The following is a 19,370-nucleotide window of genomic DNA, read 5'->3' as shown; positions in this document are numbered from 1 at the left end:
AGGTACCCGTTGCTTTGGCTGGGTGGCGCCCTTGGGGAGAGCCCTCGTTCAGAGTAGGTGGCATCTGGGCGGATGTGGCGCAATGAAGTGCAATAAATCACACCAAGCTGGTGGTCGCACGGCCACCAGCGTCTCTAAGCGAGGTAGAGTTGACTTCGATGCTGCGCAATATGAGCCTCAGACGTTCCCCTCGTTGGCTGCGCCATGGGAGGGACGCCGATCTAGTGCCAAGCGGGAGCCTTACGTACCGCAATACCTTGTCTGCAGCAGGACTGATGGTGACTCCTTTCTTCCGACGAAGCCTATGTTTTTTGTGGAATACCTGGAGGATAAGTTTGAGGAAGTGGCAGGGTTGTCAAAAATGAGGAATGGGTCCATCCTCCTCAAGACGTCCTCCCCAGCCCAGTCACGATCGTTGCTCTTGTGTGATAAGCTGGGTGACGTCCCTGTTACCGTCACTCCCCACAGTAGCTTAAATATGGTCCAGGGGATTATTTACCATTGTGACCTCTTGTTGCAATCCGATGACGAGCTGAGAGCCGACTTGGAACGACGTGGTGTGCATTTTGTCCGTCGTGTCCATCGAGGACCCAAGACAAACAGGGTGGCCACCGGTGCCTTTATCTTGGCCTTCGAGGGTGATGTCTTGCCCGAGAAGGTCAAGGTGATGGTTTACCGTTGCGACATCAAGCCATACGTGCCTCCCCCGATGCGGTGCTTCCAGTGCTGGAAGTTTGGGCATATGTCCTCCCGTTGCCCATCCAGCGCTACATGTCGAGATTGCGGACGCCCCTCTCATCCTGATTCTCCATGTGCGCCTCCGCCTGTATGTGTCAACTGTGGGGAGCACCACTCTCCATGCTCGCCGGATTGCCCCGTTCTTCATAAGGAGCGGAAGATAATGGAATTTAAGACCCTGGACCAGCTTACTTATCGAGAGGCTAAACAGAAATATGAAAGGTTGTATCCTGCTTCCCTTCGAACATCTTATGCTGCAGCCACGTTATCGTCGCCCACGCGAGCGACGGTTGTCGCTTCATCTGTGCCGCCTTCAGTGGGCCCTCGGGGCCATGTATCTCTGTCTGCCCCCCTCGTGCCTGGGGGCAAGCCTTCCTCTGTTGCCCCCTTAGTAGTTGGGGGCAAACCCTCTTCTGTCGCTCCCCCCATGCTTACTTCGGGAGTGACATCTCCTCCACAACCGGGAGGCTCGATCCCTCCCCCTCCTTCTCCGCCGGCGTTGCCTCCGCCGGTTCCTCTCTCGCGGAAGGGGTCCCTCGGGGTTCTCCCTTCCTCCGTTTCTTCTCCTTCCCAGCCGGATGTCAGCCAGTGGCTGAAGGTTCCGCCACCTGCTGGTCGTAGGGCTTCTGTGTCGTCGTCAGCCTCCGACGCTCCTTCAGAGAAGCTCTCCCAGCCCTCTCACCCTAAGGGCCGACGTGAGAAGAAGGAACGGCATGTGTCCAAGAAGAAGGACGTTCCGGCGGTTTCAGCACCGCCTGCTGTACATAGTCCTGGCTCCGGGGATGAGGTGGAGATCCTCGCCTCTGCCGCGGATCTCGCCCTCACGGAACCCTTGGGGGCCTCTCCTATGGACTCAGCTGCCTCTCCCCTGGTGGCGGCAGTTGGCTCTGAGGCGCTGTCTGCCTCTTAGTCACATTCACGCCCTCCCAGTCCCTTCCTGCTTCCATTCTCCAGTGGAACTGCGGTGGTTATTTCCGCCACCTGCCTGAGCTCCGGATGATTCTGAGTGATTCCCCTGTTCTCTGCATTGCTCTGCAGGAAACTTGGTTTCCGGCACTGCGGACCCCCGCCCTTCGCGGTTATCGGGCATACTATAAGAACCGCGCTGCCTGTCAACGAGCGTCGGGTGGGGTTTGTCTTTTTGTTCACCACTCTGTTTGTAGCTCGCCAGTACCCCTTCAGACGCCTTTAGAGGCAGTCGCTGTCAGGGTTGAGCTCTCGCCGGCTATTACTGTTTGCTCTGTTTACATTCCTTCGGATGGGGAGCTCCCCCGTCATGTCTTGGCTGCACTGCTGGCTCAACTCCCGCCACCTTTGCTGCTTCTGGGCGATTTCAATGCCCACAACCCTCTATGGGGTGGGACTGTCTCCGATGACTGCGGTCGGGCCGTGGAGCATGTGTTGGCTCAGCTCGACCTTAGCCTCTTGAATACCGGTGCTCCCACGCATTTCAGTGTTGCCCATGGCTCGTTCTCGGCCATCGATCTCTCTATTTGCAGCCCTGGACTTGTCCCATCCCTCCACTGGAGAGTGCATCCTGACCTGTGTGGTAGTGACCATTTTCCCATCTATTTGTCACTGCCCCAGTGTCATTCTTCTGGGCGCCTGCCCCGCTGGGCTCTCCTCAGGGCTGACTGGCCGAGTTTTACTTCTGCGGCAACCATTGAGTCTCCCCTACAGGGTGACATTGACGAGGTGGTCCGTGTTTTAACCACGTCCATCATTTCAGCGGCCGAGGCTTCCATCCCCCGTTCTTCTGGCCTACCTCGGCGGAAGGCTGTCCCCTGGTGGTCGCTGGAGATTGCCGAGGCTATTCGCGACCGTAGGCGGGCTCTTCAGCGTCATAGGCGGCACCCGTCTCTGGAGACCCTCATCGCCTTTAAGAGGCTCCGTGCCTTCGCCCGTCACACTGGACTCGCATTCGGGAGGACGTCGGTTCAATCCCGTCTCCAGCCATCCTGATTTAGGTTTTCCGTGATTTCCCTAAATCGCTTCAGGCAAATGCCGGGATGGTTCCTTTGAAAGGGCACGGCCGATTTCCTTCCCCATCCTTCCCTAATCGGAGCTTGTGCTCCGTCTCTAATGACCTCGTTGTCGACGGGACGTTAAAAAAAAAACACTAACTAACTAAGCCTTCGCCCGTCGTCTTATTGCACAGCGTAAGCAGGAGTGCTGGGAGAGGTATGTCTCATCCTTGGGCTCCCATGTCTCCCCCTCACTCGTGTGGTCCCGGATCCGGCGGAGTTATGGATACCAGACCCCTATGGGTGTCCCTGGGCTCTCCTTGGACGGCGCTGTCTGCACGGACGCTGCCGCCATTGCTGAACGGCTTGCCGCGCACTTTGCTCAGAGCTCTGCGACTGCATCTTATCCCCCCACCTTTCGCTCTCTAAAGGAGCGAGCCAAGCGGACGCAGTTCTCATTTCACACGCGTTGTTCTGAAAAATACAATGCTCCTTTCAGCGAGAGGGAATTCCTCGCTGCCCTCGCCGATTGCCCTGATACAGCACCAGGACCGGACTGCATCCACACGCAGATGCTGAAGCATCTCTCCCGGGACTGCCAGAGTCACATTCTCGCGGTATTTAACCGCATTTGGAGCGAAGGCGTGTTCCCGTCGCAATGGCGAGAGGGTGTTATTGTCCCCATCTTGAAGCCCGGTGCGGACCCACTGGCGGTGGACAGCCATCGTCCCATTACCCTCACCAACGTTTTGTGCAAATTGCTCGAACGTATGGTGGGGCGGCGTTTGTGTTGGGTCCTTGAGTCGCGCGGTCTCCTCGCTCCATCCCAGGGTGGCTTCCGTCGGAGCCGGTCTGCCACGGACAATTTGGTGCGGCTGGAATCTGCTATTCGTACGGCCTTTGCCCGCCGTCAGCATCTCGTTGCTGTATTTTTCGATCTGCGGAAGGCGTATGACACCACATGGAGGCATCACATCCTCGCCACGTTGTATGAGTGGAGTCTTCGTGGTCGGCTCCCGGCTTTTCTTCAAACCTTTCTATTGCACCGCTCTTTCCGGGTGCAAGTCGGTGCCGCCTCTAGTTCTTCTTATACACAGGAAAATGGGGTCCCGCAGGGCTCGGTGATGAGTGTGTCCTTATTTCTAGTGGCCATTAATGGTCTGGCTGCAGCCGTGGGGTCGTCGGTGTCTCCTTCTTTGTATGCCGACGACTTCTGCCTCTCATTTAGCTCCACGACTACGGGAGTCGCCGAACGCAGGCTGCAGGTAGCCGTTCGGAAGGCAGCATCATGGACTCTGACTCACGGTTTTGAGTTCTCTGCAGCCAAGACTCGAGTTATGCACTTCTGCAGGCTTCGGACGGTCCACCCTCATCCTGAACTTTACCTCGACGGCCACCTGCTTGAAGTGGTGGACACTTGCCGCTTCTTGGGAACTCGTGTTTGATGCCCGGCTCACATGGGTTCCTCATATTACTCAGCTGAAGCAAAAATGCTGGCGGCACCTCAACGCCCTCCGCTGCCTTAGCCTCACGTCTTGGGGTGCGGATCGCTGCACGCTGCTGCGATTGTACAGAGCCCTTGTGCAGTCTCAGCTTGATTATGGGAGCCTGGCCTATGGGTCTGCATCACCCTCAGTGTTGAAGTTGTTAGACCCCATACACCACTGTGGGGTCCGGCTTGCAACTGGCACTTTTCGTACGAGCCCCGTGGATAGTCTACTGGTGGAGGCCGGGGTTCCCCCGCTGCGGATTCGCCGCCATCGACTGCTCGCCGACTATGCTGTCCATGTGCATTGCTCGCCAGGCCATCCCAATTGTCGCCTGCTTTTCCCTGCCATGGTCCTCCATCTGCCCGAACGGCGACCTAGGTCTGGGCTTTCCGTCGCTGTCCGCGTTCAGTCCCTGCTGTCGGAATTGGGTTCATTCCCTCTTCCGCCTCCCTTCCGGGTCCGTGCACCTACGCCTCCCTGGTGTTTGTCCTGGCCGTCCGTCCGTCTGGACTTGGCACAGGGACCCAAGGAATCGGTTCCGCCTGTGGCCCTCCGTCGCCGTTTTCTTGCGCTCCTCGAATCATTTCCGGGCTGTGAGCCTGTCTACACTGATGGTTCCCTGGTTGATGGTCGCACTGCCTACGCCTTTGCTCACTCTGCCCATGTTGAGCAACGCTCCTTGCCGGCTGGCTGCAGTATTTTTACTGCAGAGCTGGTGGCCATCTTGCGCGCTCTTGAGCATATGCGTTTCTGCTCAGGTAGGTCCATCGTCATCTGCAGTGACTCCCTGAGCAGCCTTCAGGCCATCGACCGCTGCTATCCCTCTTCTCCTCTGGTGTCCTCTATTCAGGCGTCTGTTTCCGCCATTGCCCGTTCTGGTCGTTCGGTGGTCTTGGTTTGGACGCCAGGTCATGTTGGCATCCCGGGGAACGAACGTGTTGACAGGCTGGCCAAAGGGGCGCTCGACGCCCCGGCTTTGGAGATCGGCCTCACAGCTCGCGACCTGCAGCTGGTGTTGCGCCGTAAGGTGCTTGGGGTGTGGGCTGATGAGTGGCGTGGCCTGACATCCCCGAATAAGCTGCGGGCTGTTAAGGAGACGACCGATGTGTGGCGGTCCTCCTTGCGGATTTCTCGTAAGGAGTCTGTTGTCCTGTGCCGGCTGCGCATTGGGCACACATGGATGACGCACGGCCACCTATTGCGACGTGAGGGCCCACCTTTATGTCGCTGCGGCTCCATTTTGACAGTGGTCCACATTTTATTAGACTGTCCACTTTTAGTTGTGCTCAGGCAGTCGTTTCCACTGCCTGACTCGCTCCCTGCCCTTTTAACAGATGACTCTGCTATGGCTGACTTCGTTTTACGTTTTATTCGGGCAGGGGGTTTTTATCATTTAATCTGAGTGTTTCTGTTTTATTTGATTGTTTTGTGTTGCTTCAGGCCTTTGGCCTCTGGTTTTAAACTCAGTTTTTAATGTGTTTTCGGTGGTTGGCTCTTCCTTTTTTTGTTCCTATGGTCGGCCAACCACTGTCGCACTCCATGTGGTTTTATTTTGTTTTGTCTGGTCCTTGTCTACGTTTCTTTTGTTCTGTGTCGTCTGTCTCCTATTCTGTTGGACATATTTTATTCTCTGTGGGTCTTTTTAGTATTTTGGAAAAAGGGACCGATGACCTCTGCAGTTTGGTCCCTTTCATCCCTCAACCAACTAACCAACCAGAACATTATGGCTACCAACCTCCTATAGATATAAACCCTACCAAATGATAGCTGTATTATCTGGTGAGGAATGACTGCTGGTCACACGCACATTGTGTATAGTATCAGTAAGCGTGCTGTCTGTCCCCCCAGGGGGCTTGTGATTCTTTTACGAGTTTGTGTGTGGCACACGAGGGGCCCCAAGTTATTGTAGCCCATTGTTCCATTGCGGGCTGCATTTCCTTCACCGTACCGCTCCCTCCCCCATCCTGACTCCTTCCTCACTGACTCCTCCTTCCCCTCTCTTGGGGTTTTTTTATTTATGTTGACCTGACTATCCACCATGCTCCCTGTTTTCGTTGCAGTTTTGTTCTTGTTGCCTGTTCTTTTGTACTTTTAGCATTTTTGGTCCCCTGTTCAGGTTTGACAACCACTTCTAAATTTTCTGTCCTTAGTGTGAGCTATTTGGTGAATAACTCCCTCCCTAGTGCCTATGATGTAGATTCCTCTTCCCCCCATCCCCCTTCCTACCCCTATTACTTTCCTGTGGTAGCCCCCTTCCTCCCTCGGCCCACTCGGTGACCAAAACATGCAGCAGTCCATGTGGTGGCACTGCTATGCCCCCATCTCGCTGAACCTCTTGCCAACACAGGGATCACACTACAGATACCTGAGCTGTTCTCTCCGCATGTATGCCAAAGGGTAATTCCTTGTCATCCTTGAGCATCGGACCTCCCGACAATGGCTGCTGTGCCAGACGGCCGCTGCTGTGGCTCAGTGGTGCCCATAGGGAGAGCCCCTGATTGGAGTGGGTGGTATCAGGGCGGATGCTTGATGCATGAAGTGTATAACGCTCCAAAAAGCTGGCCATTGTCAAATGGACGTATCCCCCCCAAATGTTTCCACCCACCCACCCACCCACCCACCCACCCAAACGTTTCCCTTCCCCCAAACACCCACCCACCCAAACGTTTTCCCCCACCCACCCAAAGGTTTTCCCCCACCCACCCCCCCACATACCCCCACGGTCCCCCCCCCCTCATACCCCCATGGTTCCCCCCACCCACCCCCCCACATACCCCCACGGTCCCCCCCCCCCCTCATACCCCCATGGTTCCCCCCACCCACCCAGCCATACGTTTACCCCCAAACCAACCCACACACCCACCCCCAACAAGCTGAATCCTATAATGAACTCTTCACTGAATGGGAAATCTTGCAGGCTCTTATCTCATCACATGACACGGCCCCAGATGTGGATTCCATACACAACCACATCATCCAACACTTGGACATTACCCAGCCCAGAGGCAACATCTACTCAGGGTCTTCAACTGCATTTGGCTCGTGGGTGCCTCCCCCTCACAATGACGAGACTGCATAGTTATCTTCATCATTAAGCCTGGGAAGAACCTAAGGTCTCTCAACAGCTACTGCCAGATTAGCCTGACCAACATACTTTCTAAACTGCTCGAGAGAATGAGTAGCTTCAGACTATGTTGAGTACTCGAATCATGGGGCCTTTTGTCCCCATATCAGTGTGATTTCCAAAGAGGACGATCTCGAACTGATTGTTTACTGAGATTGGATACAGCAGTCCAACAGGCTTTTACTAACTATCAGCACCTTGTCGCAGTCTTCTCAAACCGACATAAGGTATACAACACAGCTTGATGCCATCACATTTTATTTACCATCCATGACTGGGGCTTTCACAGCCCCCTCCCAATTTTTATCTGCTAGTTTTTATCCCCTTGGCTCCTCAGATTCGAGTTGGTACTTCACTCAGAACCTCTCAGATCCAGGAGAAACAGTATCCCACAAGGTCCTGTGTTAAGTGTCACACTCTTCTTTATTACCATCAATGGGCTTGTACCTTCTGTTGGTCATTTGGTTACTCAGGCGTTGTATGTAAACGGTTGTTGCATCTTGTGCAGCTCCCTCTTGGTAGCATCTTCTGAACACCAGCTCGAAGGCACCATCTGATGGGCCTCTGCATGGACCCTCTCCTGTGGTCTCCAGTTTTCTCCCTTCAAAATTCAGGTTATGCATTTTTGCTGTCAACCCACAGTACAGCCCGATTCAGAACTTTATTTAAGCAACCAGCACCTAGATGTTTGAGCACAATCCTGTTTTTTGGGCATTATTTTTGATAATAAGGTGACGTGGCTGCCCCATATTCTCCACCTGAAGACCACATACATGTGGAAGCTTAATGCTCTCTGCACCCCAAGATGTATGGGCCAGAAAGCAGACTGTGTTACTCTTCTCCATCTTTACCACACTCTGGTTTTGTCCAGACTAGACTGTGGTTGTCAGGTTTATGGCTCGGTGACTTCTTTTACTCTGAAAGTACCTAACGCTGTTCATCGTTATGGGGTGTGTCTGGCTATGGGTGCCTTTAGCACTAGTCCTGTTGACAGTCTCCCCACAGAAGTGGGGATTCCCCCTCTATAAATACTATGGAGCCAACACCTGGTTTTTTATGCAATTGCCATTCGACGATTCTCTGACCGTCCCATTTATCTTGTCATCTTTGTAAATGAGGGGCGTCTCCCACCTGATATCCACCCTCAGGTGGGATTGCTGCTTAAAATATGATTCACTTACCTCTGTCAGGATCTCCATCTTGACTTACTGGTAAGTTCTCCATTTATTTCCTCCCACACCCTGCCTTGGATGGTGCCTTTACTACTGATTAGGACCAACCTATTTCAGAATCCTAAGGTCTCTGTCGCCCCTGTGATGTTCCGGTGTCTTTTACATTCAGTCCTAGAGGAGTTCCATGGTGCTATCGTCTTCTACACTGATGGTTTTAAAATGTTTGATAAGGTGGGATCTACTGGCATTAAACAACAGTTACTGTTGGGATCGTGTAGAGTTTACACAGCAGAACTTCTAGCCTTTAACAGGGCCCTCCATTTGGTTTTTCATGCCTCCCTCCACAGTGTTTTAGTATGTACAAACTCGGTTTGTATCTTTAGACCAATGCTACTCTCGTCACCCTTTGGTCTCTACTATCCAAGATCTTATGTCTGCCCTTGGGCATGTCACCTGCTCTGTTGCCTTCCTCTGAGTCCTATGATGTGGGCATCCCAGGGAATGAACTGGCTGACCATTTGGCTAGAGGAGCAGATACTTACCACCCCCTCTCCCACCCCCACCAATTTCCTTTCATGATTCTAGGTGTAGATATGTGGATCTACATGAAATCTCTCTTTGCCCAAAAGTTGATTTACATTTAGTGCACTACTACTCTCAGTAACAAACTCTGCACAATCAAGGAGACTATTGCAGTTTGGAGGTATTCCTTCCACTCCTGTCAGTAGTAGTCCATTGTCTTATGCCGTCTACGCATCAATCATACTAGGGTCACCTATTATTTTCTCTTGTGTCATGAGCCATCACCATAATGTGCTTGTGCAGCCAGACTGATGGTATCCCACATATTGGTGGAATGTCACCCTCTTTTGGCCATTGATACTAAGTATAGCCTTCCAGATTCCTTGACTTTAATGTTAGCAGACGATTCAGGGATGGTTGAACTGATCCTTAGTTTCCTATGTGAAAGTGGTTTTTATTTTCAGTAATAAGGTTTTGCTTTGCTCCTGGAGCAGAGGCAGGGTGATAGGGGCTCTCTTCTTGTTGTCTAGGTCTAGGTCTGGGAGCCACGACCCCTCCCCCGTGCAAATACCACTCTTTCAACCCTCTGTTTTTCCAATTTTTTAGATTTGACCTATTCTTCTATGCCTTCTACTGTGTGTGATTTAATTTCCTTGCTTTATAGTTCAACCCCTTTGATGGGATCTGCCCCCTTTTAATGGACCCTCTATCTTATGCAAGTAGCTTTTGAATCACACGATTGATGACACCCCCCCTCCCCTCCTCCTCAATCAATCAATTGTGCTGTCTGTGTGTAGAATGGGGACACATGCAATCGATCAGAGTTTGACCAAGAGCAGACTGTGATGACCTGGAGGCTTGGCACAAGCATTTCGGAAACTGTATGACTTGTTGGATGTTTGATGAATGCGGTGGTTAGTGTCTTCAACATGTGCGAAACCAAAGGGAAACCACATGATATCATGGGGTTGGGCAGCCACACCTCTTTACAGATGCCATATGTCATAGGCTGGGCAGACTGGTAAAACAGGACAGGTGGCAAACTGCGGAAGAGCTAACATCAGACTTTAATGCTGGGCAGAGTACAAGTGTGACTGAACACTGCTGACAATGGTCCTCTGCATCTGGTGACCCATGCATGTGCCAGTGTTAACACCACGACATTGGCAACTACGACTGAAATGGGCATATGACCATTGGCACTGGACGTTGGTGAGGTGGCAGTGTGTTGCATGGTCTAATGCGGGCTGTTCCAACCGAGCTCCAGGGAGCCGGAGCGCTCACTGCGGCAGCTCGGAGCCCGCGTGGAGGGGGAAAGCGAACTCACTGCCCCCTGGCCGCATGCAGCCGTAATAATCCATGCTCAATGCCAGCTATGACTAGCCGCGGGAGCTCTGTACCTCTATTGGAGGATACCTTTTATTCATTGAGAGGGATGGTCGACCGCAGTGTTTTGTATGTCATAAAGTATTTAATTCTGCGAAGAGGTACAATATACAGAATTAAATACAGTCAGGTAGAAGGCGTTGCATGCAGAGAACTGGTAGCCAGGCTTAAGAACGACATACCAGTAGATGTATGTTTAAAAACTGATTCGTAATACGGAGGGTATCAAAACATGCAACATAGTTCGTGTTCTGTAATGCACCAAGAGGCACTGTGTGCTGAAACAGTAGAGCTAGGTGGCGTAATGAAAGATGTCGTGAACTGTGTGAATTTTGAGCGTCGTCAAAGGATTCCTGAAAGATGTGGAAGCGGAGTATGGGGATATATCTTACCACAGTACAGTTCGTTGGCTGAGTCGGGGAAAAGTTCTTGATGTTTTCTTTGCCATTAGTGAGGAAATACCCATTTTCTCGAAATGAAAGGGGAAGAAATGCGTCGTCTGAAAGATATAAAATGGATATCAGACCTGGCGTTCCTAGCTGACATAACTATGCATCTGAATAATTTAAATCTGTCATTGCAGGGCAAAGGGCAGCTAATCGTTGACATGCACGACCAGATCAAAGTGTTCATGGAAAAGTTACATTTATTTGAGAGACAGATGAGTAATGGACATCTAACGTTCTTCAATCATCTTGCTTCTTTAAAACTACCTGACGGTACTACTTTTGGCGATTACCAAGCAAAGTTAGAGCAGCTCATCACGTCGTTTGAAACACGATTCCGAGACCTCACTAGTTTGGAAATGGAACTTAAGGTATTCAGCACTCCTTTTTCAGTTTCCACCGATGACTTGTCATCGTCGCTTCAATTGGAGATTATTGATTTGCAAAATTCAACTTTGTTGAAAGAGAGGTACCACATCTCGTTGTATTTGCCACGATGGTACTGTTCATTACAGAAAAAACATTTCCCAAACTTCACAACAATGCCGCTCAGATCATGTGCATGTTTGGATTTACGTTTTGATGTGAGCAGCTTTTCTGAGCAATGAAAACAGTTATAAAGTAAGGAACGATCGCTTCTTCAGGATGCAACAATGAAGGCCATCCTCCGCATTAATGCTGCGAACACTTTGACGCCTGATATTTCCGATCTTGCAATGAAAAGAAAATTTCAAACTACAGAGGCCCTATAAATTTAGTATGCAATTTCTTGTAAAACATTTGTTTCTTATTTATTTCCTGAAGATCGTATTTCCTGGTGTAGCACGTCACCACGTCTTAGCAGCTAAGAGTGTGAGGTTTTCGATCTTGTAAGACGCAGCTGGCACATCAAAACCCTTGCCTTGCCGCCTGCCTCAGCCAGCCGTGCCACGTGCCGGCCCACTTGACTGGTCACAGCGAGCGACGCGGCTCCCTGGAGCAGGGAGCGCTCCGCGGCTCACAGCGGAGCCCACGAGCTGGAACAGCCTGGTCTAATGGATCCCAATACCTTGTTCATCATGCTGATGGGAGGGCACGAATCTGTAGTCTTCCAATGGAACAGCTTCTTGACACCTGTACTGCAGGACAGAGGCAAGCTTGTGGTGCCTCCATTATGCCCAGGGAAACACTGACATTGGGCATCCATGAGTCCAGTGGAGCTCATGCAAGACACCATGATGGCTAAGGAGTATCATACACTGCTTGCAGACAACATCCACCTCTTTACAAAGATCATGTTTCCCGATGGCAGTGGCATTTTCAGGAAGATAGTGTGCCATGTCATAAGGCTGAGAGTGTGATGGAGTGGTTCGAGGAACATGGTAGGGAGTTCCAATTGATGTGCTGCCCACACCCTTACCCCTCCCCCAACTCACCAGATCTGAGCCTGATTGAACACATTTGGGATGTGACTTAATATGGCATCAGAGCTCATCACACCGCCCTCCCCCCTCCCTGGAATTTACAGGAATTAGGTGACTTGTGCTTGCAGATGTGGTGACAACCTACCGAGGCCTCAGTGCTTCCATATCGCTGTTATCCATGCCGAAGGTGAACATACTGGCTATTAGATAGGTGGTCATAATATTCTGGCTGATCAGTGTACATTGTCTGCAGCATGTTACTATAACCAATATAATAAGTATTATGTTATGTAAGTAATGATAGAAATGTCTGAAATGTTTCATCTCCTCTTGCTGTTCATTGTCCATTATTTCCAGGTCATCGAACCTTTTCCCTGCCACTCGCAATCATCAAGCTGTGCGACAACATGATCTAAAGATAATTATAAATTTAACAAGGAAATGTTTGTCTTTTTATTATTTGTCACACAACAGATAATTTGAAAATTGGGGCAAACATGGCTAAAGTAGTTAACCACGATTGCTTGACACTTCCTACAGTGGGCAGTTTTTTTTAAATACTGATGTTAAAACTATTAAAATGAAACTGAATGAAATGGCCAATGGTCTGCTGTGGCTGTATTTGTTTAGGTCACTTATAAACCACCCCAACCGGTTTCGCAAATATTGAGTTGCATCTTCTGATGCATAGTAAATGCTATGTCACAGGTTGCAGAATGCCGCAGTGTAATGATTGGCAAGGCTAGGTAAAGATTTCAGCACCACTCAATTGATAAACCACCGCCAAATGATGGTAACCCACCGCCAAATGATGGTAACCCACTGCCAAATGATGGTAACCCACCGCCAAATGATGGTAACCCACCGCCAAACGTTGAAAGTCGTGTCTGTGCTATGTTGCAAACTGTACACATTCCAATTAAAATATGCTATTGTCAGGATTTTGTTGCTTGATATAGGCTGACAAGAGCATTATTAGTAGTATTTATGCATAAATTTGGTCTACCTGTATGAACATCCCTGTACTATACGCTTTGCATTTACTGTAAAAATGTTTATTGTAGTGCAAACGTATTTCTGTACAGTTGCTTGTTCTTACTTAATTCAAAACAATTTAGTTGTTCAGGCGACAGACTTGTGTACTGTCTTGTTGCTTTGTCAGTTAACAAAAACTCTGCTTCAGGCTGTGGTTAGACACTGGACTCGCATTCGGGAGGACGACGGTTCAATCCCGCATCCGGCCATCCTGATTTAGGTTTTCCGTGATTTCCTTAAATCACTCCAGGCAAATGCCGGGATGGTTCCTCTGAAAGGGCACGGCCGACTTCCTTCCCAATCCTTCCCTAATCCGATGAGACCGATGACCACGCTGTCTGGTCTCCTTCCCCAAAACCAACCAATCTGCTTCAGGCTGGATAAATTTGTACTTTCCTCTTGATTGAAGAAGGAAACATTTTATGCAAATTAAACATATCATTATCAACTAAAAGAACAATTACTACATAATCTGATGTATGTCCAGCTGTGAGTACACCTACATCAATTAACTTTGATAAGAGGTATTCTGATGATCCAGCTAGAGGAGCATAAAACTTTGTCTTTTTACTCTTCTCTTATTAAACTGAGAAATTTTACAATCTGAATTGGACTTGTGTGGCTGCAATATGCTCTCCTGTGCATTGACAATTGCATTTATTTGTTCATATTTTGCTTCCTTTGTCCCAAATTCATCTGGCAGTTGCAACACCTGTTAACATATTGTTACAAATGTTGTTACCCTGTTAAATTTAATGTCTGCTTCCTTAACATATGACTTAGTGGATATTTCAGGTCTTTTCAGACTTGATTTTAAGGTGTGTTCATTTTCCTTTATTGCATTTACTATTCTATTGACTCCAGGCAGTGTTGCTCTTACTACTGCCACTTATTCTTTAGTCAACTTTGGAGTGCTTAAGAGTTCCTTCCCACGGCCTATATGTGTTATTTATAATACATACCATAAGCTTCATCTAATGTTCAAACTATTATTTTACTTACCTGTCTAACAAAGTTAGAGAGACCTCTCTTTCTTCTGCTCTTGTGCCTTGTTAATTGCTGGACTGATTTCTGTTGCCCTGTGACTTTCTGCCTCTGTTCTGTTAGTTGTTCATCTAACAGGTGACACTCAGTTAATCCCACATTCAGTTCATTACCGTATTTACTCGAATCTAAGCCGCACTCGAATCTAAGCCGCACCTGAAAAATGAGACTCGAAATCAAGGAAAAATTTTTTTCCCGAATCTAAGCCGCACCTGAAATTTGAGACTCGAAATTCAAGAGGAGAGAAAAGTTTTAGACCACCCCTCCAAATAGAAACAAAGTTGGTCCATGGTAACATGAGACACAATGGATGAAGATACAGCTACAGTAGTGTGGTTCGAGTCGTAAGCTTAACAGTTAAGCTTTGCCAAGTAGCCATTGCTATGTGTCAGGTGCTCCGTCCGTATTTATATGGGTACCCTTCCTTTTTCAAGTGCTTTGTTTGGTTTGAATCAATTGCTTATTTTGCTTTGATCTGATAAGTGCCATTCTCTTTGTTATAGGTGTTTACTCCACTCTGAGCTGAAAATGCATTATTGTACTGTGGCATGCATTGTTTGTCGCATTCTGATAGTGAGTGTTGCCGCTCGTGGCATGGCTTGCTTTTGTGCGTGCTACTGCGGCTTACAATAAAAGAAAAAAAAAAAGAGGAATTGTCTCATAACCGAAACAACGGCAAGAGACTGCTATTTGTTGTTACTTACACTGCTTTGATAATGATCAACAAGAACCAAATAATAGACTGCGTACGATAGAATTTATTCCAAACGGGAGTTTAGCGAAAAATTTTCTCCGTTTGAAAATCTGTGCAGACACCTCTTTAGTACATTACATTCTGCACAGAAATTAGAGTAGTCATGGATTCATGCTTCATTTCTGACTGTATCACTATTCAGCATAAGAATAATACAAATATAAACATGACTTATATGTATATTCTTCCGCGTTTGGTGTTGTCTCACTCTAGTTTCGTAGTTTATTAGGCAGACAGGATTTAAATGATAGCAGCAAACACGAAAGAATACACGGCATAATGTTTACAGTCTTCTACCTATTCTTTTAATTTATTTGCTGACGCATAGGTTTTGGCACCAGTATTTATCTTTGTGCGTGCAAAGCACACCTGTGTAGTGCTACATATATTAGACGGCAGAAGCTAGTTGTGGCGGCACCTACCAACATTTTTCAGAACTTCCGCTTACTTTGCGCTCGATTCTAAGCCGCACGTGGTTTTTTTGGATTACAAAAACCGGAAAAAAGTGTGGCTTAGATTCGAGTAAATACGGTAATTGTGTCACTACATCTCTGCATTGCCAATTTTCCACACCTTTCAGTCATCTGAAATTGATCTGTTATGGTATTGAATTTACACATGTTACAATTCTTCAAGTAGTACTGTACATTTCGGCTTCCCCTAAATTATGTAATACAGTCCTGAAGACTTACCTGTGTTAGTTATTTCAAAACCCATGGTCATTTGCTCTTAGTTGGAACTTCAGGCAATTACTACCAGTGGTGGTGGTGGTGGTGGTGGTGGTGGTAGCTGCAGTAGTAGAAGTAACATTCCTCCTGCATGTGCTATGCCTGAAACTAAAAGTATTGTTTCAATCTGTTTGCATGTACCTTCCTTTTAACCTTTATTATTACATTTGGAGTATTAACCCTTACTACTTCATGTGGCCCTCCACCACTGTGAATTTAGCTTTCTAGATCTGTCTTGTCTTACCAATTAATTGAAGAGCAATACTTTTTCACTGATCTTAAATTCTTTCAGGTTCTGTTTTTCATTCTATTATTCATTACTTGTTCTCTTACTCTTTACTGTCAATTCTCTCAATGTTTTGTGTGCTTCCTGCATTCTTGCCCTCAGTGTATTCACATATGATTGATAATTGTAACTTGCATGCATTGATTCCTGCTGCAGTATTCCTGGTACATTTCTTTTTGTTCCATACAATAGTTCGAACGGTGTGGATCCTCTGCTATTATGTGGTGTGGTATTAAACACACAAATTGTATATTGCACCCACTTGTCCCACTAAGTTTGATCCGCTGTTCAAAATGACTTAGATATTTGACAGGTTATGATGATAACGTTCTAGTGCACCGTTGGCTTCTAGGTGATAATCTGTAGTCTTTATCTGCTTAAACTGTAACACTCTACTCTCTCTTCTGAAAACATCACTCAAGAAATTCAAACCTTGGTTCATTACCAGGACTAGTGGAATTCCATACCTTAGTGTTATCTGTTCCACAAGCACTTCAGCTACTGTATCTTGCCTTTCTAATCAGAACTGCTAAAATAAATTTACTTATATCATCCTGACAAGTTAACGTATCTCTTACCTGTACTTGATGTTATAACCCACTGTATCAGCTGTGTCTGTGATCTCTGAGTGTGTTCTTGTTTTTGCTTGTGTATACTTATGTCTCTAACACGATGGAAACTCCTGTATATAGTCATAAATATCAAGCTTTATTCCATGGCACTGCTTATGAGACTTTATTCTCTCAAAAGTTCTACACATATCTCGGTGACCTCGAAATGGGTTATCATGCATCTCTCTTAATATAGTCTGCTTCTCTTCTGGACTATTTCCTCTTCATTTTCTATTTCTCTTCCTCTGGGGCTATTTGTGCTTGTTGCAAACTCTTGAGGTTATCTTCCTCAGTTGCTAGTTGCTCTGTCCCTACATTAGTATTTTTATGAACTACTTGTTTCTTGTCTCTTTGTTCCTGTTCTCCAGGCCTTATTGCCCAGAGCATCTGCATTACTGTTCAACCTGCCTAGTTTGTACATAGCCTCGAAATCATAGTCTTCAAGTCTAGACTTCAGGAGTCTCGGACTTGGATTCTTAACACTAAAGGTACGTATTAACAGTTTATGGTCTGTTAGCACTGTAAACCTTCATCCGTATATGTATGACCAGAACTGTTTCACTACATATAATAGAGCCAACAATTCTTCCTCTGTGGTACTATTGTTCAGTTCCACCTTATTCGGTGACCTGGATGTGTATGTAATGGCCAAGTCTTCACCAATTTTCTTGCCTTGTGACAAAACAGCCCCCAGAGTTGCATTGCATGCATCAGTCATCACTGTGGATGGCTTCACAAAGTCTGGATACTGAAGCAATGGTGGGTTAACAAATTTCTTCAGTTCATCAAACAGTGTGTTTTGTCCTTCACCTCATTCATATGTTATTCTTTCCTTTAATAGCTCATGGGATGGCTTCGCAATTTTGCTAAATTTAGCAATAAATATCCGGTATTACCTGATCAAGCCAAGAAACACTCTTAATTCTTCTGCTGTTCTTGGCTGAAGAAAGAACTTTACCCTTTCCACTTGTTCCAAGAATTCTTCACGTGCTGTATTACATGCCAGTTTTTCCATAAAAACCTTTTCAGATCTCAAATGCTTCTCATTTTGAATCCCACCCATGACCTGAAAGCAGACTACTTCATTGTAGCCGTGGTGGTGGTGGTGGTGGTGGTGGTGGTGGTGGTGGTGGTGGCTGAAGCAGCAGCTGCGTGAGCATAAAAACCCTTTGTTGAGCATGGTGGTAATATTCAAGAATAGCTGCGCCATCTTGCAATTGATGACCCTCTCCCTCTACATCATGACTCATGGGGGGCCCCCTTTTCAACTTTACTGTATGTGACAACCTCCACCCCCCACCCCCACCCCACCCCTCCTTTTTCCTCTCTGCTGAAGAATTCACATGTTGTGCTGCAACCTGGAAGTACTAATTTATTTGAATGAATTTTTATTGGTCTAATGATAGCTGCACTTCCTGAAGGCACTCCATCTGTCATACTGATTTAACAATTTTCTGAATAGGATTTTCTTGTATTAAATGGTGAAATTCTTTTTCAGGTCATTTACAGCAAACAGGACAACAGAAATTCACAGATGATCCACAAGGATCTGCTATTATAATGGACCATGGGTGTGAAAACTCCAATTTTAGTAGCAACATGGGATCTCCTGCTCACACAGTAGGAACTGGTATGAACCAGCCATGTCTGACAATGTATAATACACAGTACATGCCAGTGTACCCAGTTGATGGAGAGACACAAGTTGTTCCTATATCAGTGCCTTACTTTCATTATCCAGTAGCTACTAATATACCATTAGCTATTACTCAGGAAACTGATTCAAAAAATGACACCTCATCACTAGCTCAGACCAGCAATTTGACACAGCCAGTTCCTGCTGAAAGTAGCTTCTATCCTGGATATGCATATTACAATATTGCAACAGGCCCATATATTCTCCAGCCAGGAACACTGTGTCAATCTCCTGGAATTGTACCTCAAAGTGCTTCTCCTAAATGGAATATGCCAGTTTCATTTCATCAGTGTGCACAATATTCATAATGTGAGATTCCAAATTCTGTTATGTCTGTAAAGTGTATTGAAGATTTCCTGTATGTCTGTGATGGTTGATAGCTGTGATGACAATGAATATGTAATGGTGAAAAATTATGTAAACTAACAGATTTAAATTGTTCTGTTCAAGTTATCAGATCAATGTCACTTTGATCATTATGCACAAAATAAGATTTATAAAATTAAGTGCCATGTACATACATCTCCTTCACAGTATAACTTAAACTGTTCTTTCATAGACAAGATGTAGTAACATCGATAGAATTTTTGTATATGATACTGCATATTTATGAATCAAGAATGAAATTGTATCTATGCTAGTAAAATTTGGAGATCAAATCTCTGAAAGTTTCAAGTAACAGCCCATTATTATAAAAACATTGTCATAAATCTAAACACAATTTAAAAAAATCATGCTTTATTGTTACATGATACAGAATGTTAAAAGCACAATAAAAATTACAACACTTGTTAATTATTAATGTTTCATATGTTTCAAACAGAATTTTTCAGTTATATACATCTAAATATTTATTCTGTTTTGATTTCATTAATAAATTTCTTTGACATTGCATATTGTCAGTTCTTAATTTAGTAGATGTCAAATGAACTCCCCAATGTATTGAGAGTAAAGTCAAATCATTTCATGCT

At 46.8% G+C, this 19,370-nt stretch overlaps 1 protein-coding gene across 1 annotated transcript in view; it reads left to right on the top strand.

Annotated features, from left to right (window-relative positions):
* Window positions 1-18,910, top strand: part of LOC124556566 — a 259,489-nt gene extending 240,579 nt beyond the window's left edge. Inside the window, exon 15 of the mRNA XM_047130521.1 lies at window positions 18,202-18,910. Within this exon, the coding sequence (XP_046986477.1) occupies window positions 18,202-18,707 (506 nt within the window). The 3' untranslated portion in view covers window positions 18,708-18,910. The remainder of the gene's footprint in view (window positions 1-18,201) is intronic.
* Window positions 18,911-19,370: the final 460 nt, after the last annotated feature.

The sequence above is a fragment of the Schistocerca americana genome, chromosome X (genome assembly GCF_021461395.2).
Source record: "Schistocerca americana isolate TAMUIC-IGC-003095 chromosome X, iqSchAmer2.1, whole genome shotgun sequence".
Classification (NCBI taxonomy): domain Eukaryota; kingdom Metazoa; phylum Arthropoda; class Insecta; order Orthoptera; family Acrididae; genus Schistocerca; species Schistocerca americana.
The sequence above is the reverse complement of the archived record's forward strand: the minus strand, read 5'-3'. Positions and strand labels throughout refer to the sequence as shown.